The sequence below is a fragment of the Vigna unguiculata genome, chromosome 10, assembly GCF_004118075.2.
Source record: "Vigna unguiculata cultivar IT97K-499-35 chromosome 10, ASM411807v1, whole genome shotgun sequence".
Lineage (NCBI taxonomy): Eukaryota > Viridiplantae > Streptophyta > Magnoliopsida > Fabales > Fabaceae > Vigna > Vigna unguiculata.
In genome coordinates this window covers 4342483-4353519 of record NC_040288.1, presented here as the reverse complement: position 1 = coordinate 4353519, position 11037 = coordinate 4342483, and the positions used below count along the sequence as shown (strand labels likewise).

At 37.9% G+C, this 11037-nt stretch overlaps 1 protein-coding gene across 1 annotated transcript; it reads right to left on the bottom strand.

The window, feature by feature from the left end:
• Nucleotides 1-4556: 4556 nt before the first annotated feature.
• LOC114165118 (circumsporozoite protein-like) lies at nucleotides 4557-11037 on the bottom strand. Its single transcript, XM_028049786.1, has 2 exons — nucleotides 11033-11037; nucleotides 4557-5178 (listed from the first exon to the last, which is right to left on the bottom strand). Exons 1-2 carry the CDS (start codon nucleotides 11035-11037, stop codon nucleotides 4557-4559), a joined length of 627 nt encoding a protein of 208 aa, XP_027905587.1.

Genomic DNA, 11037 nt, shown 5'->3' with positions numbered 1-11037 from the left:
ACTTTAATATTTTCAATATAATTGTATAAATAATTTTTATTTACTACAATATAAAAATTTAATGTAATTGTCATGAATATTTTTTTATCACCATCCAACATATATTGGAGTTTAAAAAATACCATATCTATGATAAAATTTTATTATGTTTATTATTTGTTCTTTGCGTCATTTTTTTATCAAACATTGAGTATATATGTTGATATTTGAAAAGTTTTCTTAGATCTCTAAGATATTTTTCATCTTATCATACCTTTAATTATATATTTGTTTTCATTTGTGTGATTCCTTCCAATAGTCTCCAAATTGTTTATAAGACACACATTTGTTAATTTTTTTATATTTTTATTTTTTTGTTTATTTTCATCATGTAGAATACTATTTCGATAAATTTTATCTAATTAGTTTTTATTTTCTAACTCATTACAATCATACTTTAATTTTTTCACTACAATTGTATAAATAATTTTTATTTACTACAATATAAAAATTTAATGTAATTGCCATTAATATTTTTTTACCACCATCCAACATATATTGTGGTTTAAAAGATACAAGATTTATGTTAAAATTTTATTATTATATTTATTATTTGTTCTTTGCGTTATTTTAATCAAGTGATGTATTATAACTTTTATTAGTGTATAAAAAATAGATTCATTACAATTTAAAAAATTGAAGTAAACAAACATTTAAAATATATTTTAATTTAAATATTTTTTTCCTTTTATATTTTTTTAAGAATTTTTTTTCCTTTTATATTTTTTTAAAAATATTTTTAAAATTTATCAACTAGGTTTCATTAATGTTTGCAAATTTAATAAATGTTTTGGTTCTCATTAAATTTTATTTGGTATTCTAATATAAAATGTAAACAATTATAATTTATTTCAAAGTATTTGATATCGAAAAAATAACCATACTCCTAATATTGAATATTTGATAATATTATGTTTCCTTTACCGTAATTTTTTATTATTTTATAAAAATTTGATGGGGAAAACAACAACAAACAATATACCAGAGAATGCACCGGATATAATTTCCCCTAACTTGCAAGAATCTATGAGGAGCAATAATCAAAGAGCAGCAATAATAAATCACCAAAAGCACAAATAAAGACACCAAGATTTTTAACGTGGAAAACCCCTCAAATCAAGGGTAAAAACCACGAGTCGTCCAGACCAAAGAAATAGCTCCACTATGATCAACAAGAGTACAAAAGAGTCTCAATCAATAGCACAAATTAGTGCCAACACCCAACCAAATAACAAAGCAACAAAGCTTTCAAATAGAGAAGAACAAGAGGGGAAAACCTCTACAAATCACTGCTGCAGTGCGAAATTAATATCTCCCAACTCAGACCTCGTATCAAAGATCCGACCGGTCAGAATGAAGAGCAATGAGTTCCGAACCTGCTGTAAAAAATTCAGCCCGATCCAACGGTGAACGAATCCGGAGCGCCGAATTTACTGCGACAGCTCTATGAAAAACATGAACAGAATTTTCCCTCTACCTCTCCCTCTATGTGTTAGGGCTTTCAGTGTATTCTGACTCTATTGTTCTGCCTCTCTCTTTATTTTATAGCCTCCTCTCCACTAGGTTTAAGTGAGACATGGGCTTCTCAAATTTTGGGCCTTTTCTCCACATAGGAAGGGAGCCCAATACCCAACAAATCTCCCCCTCACAACTATGTGGAGATAACCGCCAAACCTGCGATCTCACAACAAACTTCAAACTTTCCTCTTGGCAATGCTTTAGTCATCATATCAGCACCATTATCATCTGTATGAACCTTTTTCAACTCCAACAACATAGCATCCAAAGCATCACGTATCCAATGATACCTCACATCAATATGTTTGGATCTAGAATGAAAAGTTGGATTCTTACCAAGATGGATAGCACTTTGGCTATCAACGAACAATGAATAGTTATCTTGCCTAAAACCAAGCTCCTGCAAGAATTTCTTCAACCATAATAACTCCTTGCATGCTTCAGTAATAGCAATGAACTCTGCCTCTGTAGTAGACAACGCTACACACCTTTAAAGTCTTGATTACCAAGCCACGGCTCCCCTTGCAAACTTTATCAAATAGCCCGAAGTGGACTTTCTGGAATCAATATCTCCAGCCATATCTAAGTCTGAGTAACCCATCAAAGTAGGTTTATCACCTCCAAAACAAAGCTTCATATCAACTGTACCATGAAGATACCTCAAAATCCATTTCACAGCATTCCAATGCTCTCTACCTGGGTTTGACAAAAATCGACTAACTGTACCAACAGCATGTGCAATATCTGGTCTTGTACACACCATCGCATACATCAAACTGCCCACCGCAGATGCATAAGGAACTCTACTCATATTGGTCTTCTCAACTTCATTTGAAGGACTCTGTTTAACACTCAGTTTAAAATGAGTAGCAAGAGGAGTACTCACAGCTTTAGCATTTTCCATCTGGAATCTCTGCAACACCTTCCTAATGTATTGCTCTTGTGATAGATAAATCTTCTTTTCTCTCCTATCACGTGAGATATGTATGCCAAGAATCCTTTTAGCAGCTCCCAAGTCTTTCATGGCAAAAGACTCGCCAAGTGTCTTCTTTAACCTGTCAATTCTGGAAATATCTTTCCCAACAATAAGCATGTCATCAACATATAATAACAGGATAATAAAGTCATCATTAGAAAAACTTTTAACAAAGACACAATGATCAGAAGTAGTCTTCTTGTAACCCTGCTCACACATAAAAGACTCAAACTTCTTATACCACTGCCTTGGAGCCTGCTTCAAACCGTATAGACTCTTCCTTAGCCTACACACATAATCTTCCTTGCCTTCAACAAGAAAACCATCAGGTTGCTTCATGTATATCTCTTCCTCCAAATTACCATGAAGGAAAGGTGTCTTCACATCCATCTGCTCAACCTCCAAATCAAGACTAGCAGCTAAACTTAGCATAGTTCTGATGGATGACATTTTCACCACAGGTGAGAAAATCTCATTGAAATCAACACCCTTTTTCTGTCTGAAACCTTTCACCACTAATCTGGCCTTGTACCTTGGAAGTGTAGAATTTGAATCTTGTTTCACCCTGAAAATCCACCTAGTTTCCAATGCCCTTTTGCCCTTAGGCAATTTCACCAAGTCGTAAGTGTGATTATCATGCAAAGATTTCATCTCATCTTGCATTGCATCCAGCCACTGTTTCTTCTCTTCACTATCCAAAGCCTCTTCAAAACACTCAGGTTCTCCACCGTCAGTCAAGCTTATGTACTCATCACAAGAATACCTTGTAGAAGGTTGTTTCTGTCTATTAGACCTCCTGAGTTGGACTTGAGGTGATTCAGATATATCACCAAGATCATCATCATCATCATGTTCCTCTTGAGCATCATCAATTGGAACCTCTACTCCACTTCCAAACTGTTGATCATCAACATCACCATGTTGCTCATTGTCTTGAGCTTCCATTTCAACATTCTCCAAATTGTGAGCGGACAACCTCATCGGATTACCATCAGTGAGATTACTGTCTTTCTCGGGTGTGGTCTTCTCCACCTTATCAATGTCTTCAATGGTATGGTCTTCCATGAATTGTACATCACGGCTTCTAACAAGCTTCTTCTCAACAGGATCATAAAACCTGTAGCCAAATTCATCCTCACCATAGCCAATAAAGATACATTGTCTTGTCTTTTTATCTAACTTGGATCTTTCATCCTTAGGAACATGAACAAATGCCCTGCAACCAAAGACACGCAAATGATCATAGCTAACATTCTTACCAAACCAAATTTTGTCTGGCACCTCAGTATTCAAAGCAACTGCGGGACTGAGATTAATAACATGCACAGCTGCAAGCAATGCCTCTCCCCAAAAGTGCTTAGGCAACTTTGCTTCTGAAAGCATACATGTAACCCTTTCAACCAAGGTCCTGTTCATCCTCTCCGCTAGACCATTCAACTGAGGAGTTTTAGGAGGAGTCTTCTCGTGTCTAATACCATGCTGCCTGCAATAAACATCAAAAGGTCCACGGTACTCACCACCATTATCACTATGGATGCATTTCAGCTTCTTGCCTGATTGCCTCTCAACCATAGCATGAAATTCCTTGAACTTTTCAAGTACTTGACCTTTCCGCTGAAGAGCATAGACCCATAGCTTCCTGGAACAATCATCAATAAAAGTAACAAAGTAAAGTGCACCACTAAATGACTTTACCTTTAATGGGCCACAAACGTCAGAATTCACCAATTCAAGCAATTTTGACTTCCTTGAGGGTGGATGCTTCTTAAAAGATACACTAGTGCAGATTTGGGATTTTACCTCGCCTTATAGGCCTCGGTTATGGCGGAACCGAAGCCTATAAGGAGGCGGTGGCAATTTTGTAATTAAAGGGAACTTATAGGCCTCGGTTCAGTCAAAAACCGGTGCCAAATGCCACTTTAGGCCTCGGGTCTTAAGAAACCGGTGCCAAATGCCACTTATAGGCCTCGGTTAAGGAGGCCCGAAGCCAAAAGGTTGCCAGAAATTGACCTATAGGCTTCGGTTAGGAGAAGCCGGTGCCAAAGATGGGTGATAGGCCTCGGTTGTTTGGAAACCGAGGCCAAAGAGTGGTTATATGCCTCGGTTCTACGTGGAACCGAGGCCATATCCTTTGATTAGGGCTCAAAACAGAACCCCTCTTCTTCCTCGCGCGCGCAGCTGCATTTCTCCTCTGCAAATTCCGGCGACCACGAGCCTCCTGCCACCACGCGAGCCTCCTGCCACCACCACGCGAGCCTCCACGCGACCCTCCACCAGCCACCGCAGTCTCGTCGCGCCTCCAGCCACCACCACGCGAGCCTCCACGCGAGCCTCCACCAGCCACCGCCGCTGTCTCGTCGCGCCTCCAGCCACCACCACGCGAGCCTCCACCAGCCACTGCCGCTGTGTCGTCGCGCCTCCAGCCACCACCACGCGAGACCACCACGCGAGCTCTTGCGCCGTCTCGTCTGGCGTCCGTCCACCACCACGCGAGACTACTGCCGCTGTCTCGTCCCTCTCTCTGTCTCTCTGCAAGTGTTCCAGGCGTCCCTCTACCACCACGCGAACACTTTCGTTCTTTTGCCGCAATTGTCGCGCCGCGATTTTCTTTAAGGTAAATTTCGAACGCGTTTTTGTTTGATTTTCTGTTTTTGTGTATGTTAATTTTAAATTTTAGTTATTGTGAGTGTTAATTTGGATTGAGATAGAAATTGTTTGGAGTGTTTTGATTAATTTTGTGAAAGGATTGAGTCTCAATTTAAGAGCATTGTGTCTTCAGACGTAGAGCATTAAGTCTGAATTTAATTTAAATAGGTAATATATGATATTAAGGAAATTGTTGTTTTTGCTTTTATTTGTTACTTATGACTTTCTCTTGTGTTTTTTGTTATCTCTTGTAGCTTTCGAACGCGTTGAATTGCATCATCTTCCAGTGTCATCTGCTCTTTTTACGCGCTCCCAGGTTCCTAATTCTAATATTTTCCTACGATGCCAATCTGTTGTTTGCTTTATATATTTTATTAATTATTTGTTAAAACATGTTGTTTGTTTTTCTTATATGTGAGTTAGCCTTAGTTTCCCGTTTGAGATTCAATACGTAAATTATGTATTGTCCCCGAGTTTTCATTTTGAAAAAATTACATTTTTTTTAAAATTAGATATAAGGGGATACAATACTAATAATTTAAATGTATTGAATCTTGAATTGTCCGATTGGACAGTTTAAGAAGATTAATCACTTTCTAGTAATTTATTAGTGCATATATATTTAAAATACATATCTTAAAGTTCATGAATATTTGTCAATTGTGTTTTGTATTGATCTTCGGGTGCATATTTGATTGTGGTTTATAATCACTTTCATTTCGTGTATCCTGAAGGCCAATGCGAAATGCTGGCAAAATTTCGTGAAATTTAAGATATGTATTTTAAAAGTAATATGTACCAATAAAATAAGGAAAGTGAATCTTCTTAAATGGGATAGGGTCACACCTTGATTACGACGTGAGCATTGATTCAAAGATTACTGAAATTGTTCACGCAATTTCAGTATGGATCGAGATTGGATTAGTTTACCACGTATTAGCGCTGAGTATGAGAATGGAGTAGAAGAATTTATAAAATTTGCGCAACGTTATGAGGGGAGAAGTGATGATGAGGTGAAGTTCAGATGTCCGTGTGTCAACTGTTTGAATGGAAGAAAATTGAATGCAACTCAAGTTAGGGAACATCTTATTTGTGATGGTTTCCTTAAAAGTTATACAATATGGACATGGCACGGCGAATTAATACACATTCCAACTGTTTCTCGATCTGAATATCTTGCCAATTCCTCCATGAAAGAGCGACGAGAAGAGCGACGGGAAGAGCGATGTGAAGAGCGATGTGAAGAGCGAGTAGAAGAAGACAATATAGAGGACATGATACGGGATGTTGGCGCAGAAGCTTTTGCACAAGCGCATGTGTATGAGACGATGTCTGCTGATGCGGAAACTCCGCTGTATGTTGGTTCAACTAAGTTCACGCGATTATCAGCGGTTTTAAGACTTATGAATTTGAAAGCGACCAATGGTTGGACAGATAAAAGCTTCACAGAATTGCTCGTGCTCTTGAATGAAATTCTTCCCGAAGGAAATACTCTACCCACTCGAAACTATGATGCCAAGAAAATTCTTTGTCCGATGGGTATGGAGTATAAAAGGATACACGCATGTCCTAATGATTGCATATTATACAGAAAAGAATTTGAAGATTTGAAAAAATGTCCAAAGTGTGGGTCATCACGGTACAAGCAGAAAAGAAACAGTGAAGATAATGGTCAAATAGAGAAGGAAGGATCTGCTTTGAAAGTAGTCTGGTACCTTCCAATCGTGCCTAGACTTAAGCGTTTGTTTGCAAATCCTAAAGACGCTAAAAACCTTAGATGGCATGCAACTGAGAGAAGATGTGACGGACTCCTTCGTCATCCAGCTGATTCAATGCAATGGAAAAATATTGATCAGGAATTTCCCAAGTTCGGTGAAGAATGTAGAAATATTCGTTTTGGCTTAGCTACCGATGGAATGAATCCATTTGGTAATTTAAGTACAAATCACAGTTGTTGGCCTGTTATATTATTCATTTACAACTTATCTCCTGGACTCTGCATGAAGAGAAAATACATGATGTTGTCTATGATGATATCTGGTCCAAAGCAGCCTGGAAATGACATAGATGTATATCTCAATCCTCTAGTTGAAGACTTGAAGGTGTTGTGGGTTGATGGTGTTGAAGTATTTGATGCTGTTGCTTCTGAAACTTTCATGATGCATGCAATGTTATTTTGCACCATTAATGACTTTCCAGCTTATGGTAATTTGTCAGGGTACAGTGTCAAGGGTCATAAAGCATGTCCTATATGTGAAGAAAACACTGCATCTCATCAATTGAAAAATGGAAGGAAGACCGTGTATCTGCGCCATCGAAGGTTTTTACAAGCTAATCATCCTTATCGAAGGTTAAAGAAAGCATTCAATGGACATCAAGAGAATGACAAAGCACCAACTCCATTAACTGGCATTGAAATTCATGAGAAAGTTAATAAAGTACACCATGTATTTGGTAAAACGTCCAAGAAGTCATCTGCATCGAGCCCTTGGAAGAAAAAATCAATATTCTTTGACCTTCCATATTGGTCGAAGTTAGAAGTTAGGCATTGCATAGATGTCATGCATGTAGAGAAGAATGTGTGTGATAGCTTGATTGGTACACTACTCAACATTCAGGGAAAGACAAAAGATGGAGTAAATGCTCGTTTGGATTTGGTTGAAATGAAGATCCGAGAAGACTTGGCACCAAGGGAGGTTGGTAGGCGCACTTATTTGCCCCCTGCATGTTACACTATGTCCAGACAAGAGAAGATAAGTTTTTGCTTATGTTTAAAGAGTGTCAAGGTACCTCAAGGATACTCTTCAAATATTCAGAGTTTAGTGTCCATGCAAGACTTGAAGCTTGTTGGTCTCAAGTCTCACGATTGCCACATCTTAATGCAACAATTGTTACCTGTAGCTATTCGTGGAATTTTACCCAAAAATGTTAGACAAACTATAACGCGTTTGTGTGCATTCTTCTCTTCAATTTGTAGCAAAGTCATTGATCCTTTAAAGTTAGATGAACTTCAAGCCGAAATTGTTATCATCTTGTGTCAGCTAGAGATGTTTTTCCCTCCATCATTTTTTGACATCATGGTACATTTACTTGTTCATGTGGTGAGAGAAATCAAGTTTTGTGGACCAGTATACTTAAGATGGATGTATCCCATTGAACGTTACATGAAGATTTTGAAAGGGTATGTGAAAAATCAATATCGTCCAGAAGCTTCAATGATCGAAAGATATATTGCTGAAGAAAGTGTCGAGTTCTGTTCAGATTACATGGCAAAAGCAAAACCGATAGGAGTTCCTCACAGATCATGGTTGAACAGGTGTTCTATAAGTAACAGCATACGAGGTGTGAGTGTGGTTACCAAAAATCGCGAAGAGTTGATGCAAGCACACCTATACATTTTGAACAACACAAATGAGGTAATGCCTTACTTATCTGCACACAAAGTCATTGTGAAAGAGAACAATCCAAGACAATCAGAGAAATGGCATTTGATGGAACATAATAGAACATTCATGCTTTGGTTTAAATCTGAGGTTTTGAAAGATGCGCAATGCTCTGAGACTTTGATGTGGTTAGCAAATGGGTTGAAATTTGATGTCATCTGTTGTACAGGTTATGAAATCAATAATTGCACATTCTATACAAAGTGTCTTGATGATAAAAGCACAGTACAAAATAGTGGAGTCAGTCTTGAAGCCGAGTCGCTACAATTTTCTACATCTAAAGATCAAAATCCCGTAGTAGGATCAATGACATACTATGGTGTAATACAAGAGATATGGGAGGTTGATTATACCATGTTTACTATTCCACTGTTCAAATGTAAGTGGATTGACAATAAGAGTGGTGTCAAAATAGATGAATCAGGAATGACTCTAGTGGATTTTCGAAAGGTGGGTTATCGAGACGAGCCATTTATCATGGCACAACAAGCATCTCAGGTTTTCTATGTTAAAGATCCTGCGTCTGAACATTGGTTTGTCGCTCTTCATGGAAAAAAACAAATTGATCCTAATGAAGAGAATATGAGTGATCTTAATATTGCTGTCACCCATCCATTTAGAAGAACGACAAATATTGATGAAATCCATCTAGTTGATGATGTACATGCAATTCGAGAAGATCACAATGAAGGAATATACATATGACCAATCAATAACTTTATGTATGAATTTCATATTCTTGTTAACATTTAGGTGTTTTGTTAAATAATGTTTTATATATTAATTTGTCAGTTGCTTATTAATGTTTTTTTATGTTTTCATTTCACAGATACATGGCTGAACATACTTCATCAGAGGATGAAGCACCTACTAAGAGACCCACTAGAGGAGCCACTAGGTTGAGAGAGGTCTTAATTAGAAGAGCTAAAGGTCAGAAAACACATGTTGATATTAACGTCGACACTGGTGAACCTAGTGGTCGTTCTGGGGACGTCTTCAAAAGCTATTTAGGAATGTTGGCACGAGAGAGAATATCAATCCTTACGCCATCTTTTGATCATGTCACTGAAGTTGATCGGGAAATGATATGGCAAGATTTATTGGTAACTAATATTAATGTTATTAAAGTTATACTTTGACTTTGTTGATAATATGATAAATATTGTTGATGACATTTTCTATATTGCAGCTAACATTTGATATTCCAAATGTGCCGACTTTAAGACAAAAATGTTTGTCATCGGTGGCTGAGAAATTTCGTGGTTTTAAGACCAAGTTGACGTCAAGGTATGTCTTTGGACACAAAAAGAATGAAAATCCATTGTTGAATTACACTTGGATTGATGAAGACACATGGCGTCAGTTTGTTGAGCTTCGGACATCTGAGGGATGGCAGGTATGTTTATTTGAAATCATGAATAGCACAATTGATAATTATGCAAAATTTTAACTAATTCATAAAATGGGTTTTATATGTTACAGGTCAAGAGGAAAAAGGCTCAAAGCATAAGTGCTCAAAATACAAACCCGCACATATTATCTCGTGGTGGGTATAGAAAACTTGAAGAGAAGATAATGACAGAAAAGAAAAAATCTAGGCCCCCACCTTCTGAGGGTGAAGATACTGAGCCTCCTTCACCACCATCACGTCATCAGAAGTGGAAGTTAGCCCGTTTACGCTCATCAGGCAACTACACTTCTGACTCTGCACGAGAAATCTCTGAGAAAATTGTAAGATACAATTTTTATCTAAATTGCTCGTTCATGTTTTATATTGTATTTTGATTTATAAATGTTTTTGTTACCTTGTAGGATTCGTTGGTTGAGCAGACCTCCCAAGGAGGATTCATTCCAGAAGGTCGTCATGACATACTTGCTGCTGCAATTGGACGACCTGAGCACCTGGACGTGTGCGTGGTGCTGGATCAGGAGTCGGCATACGCCAATTTTTTGGTTCCTCCTCTCGTCAGTCTTCATGCAGTCATGGTGCTGATTATGAACAAAGACTAAAGGAAATGATCACGGCGCAAGTGAGAGAAGAACTAATGCGCCAATTTGAGCATTATGGCATTCGTTCGCCAGTGGATCATCCGCCAGAACTAGACCCATTTGTGCCTCCCACGGGTAAATTTGTTTTCTATAAGTTATGAATTGAATAAATGATATTTAATAAAGTAATTGAATAACATTAATAAATCGTTGGCTCTAACAGGTAGAAGCGGAAAGGGGAGTTGTTCAGCTCCACCCGGGGATGACATGGATGACACTCATCCATGTCAGCTATATATTTGGGATGGTACAGAGAAGACACTAGTGGCTCGTGGAAAAGTATTTGAGGCAGCCACAGTTCTTCATGGCATGGAGTTATCAGAGGATGAGGTTAAGGTCACGGTAGAGGAGGTTCTCATACCGCAT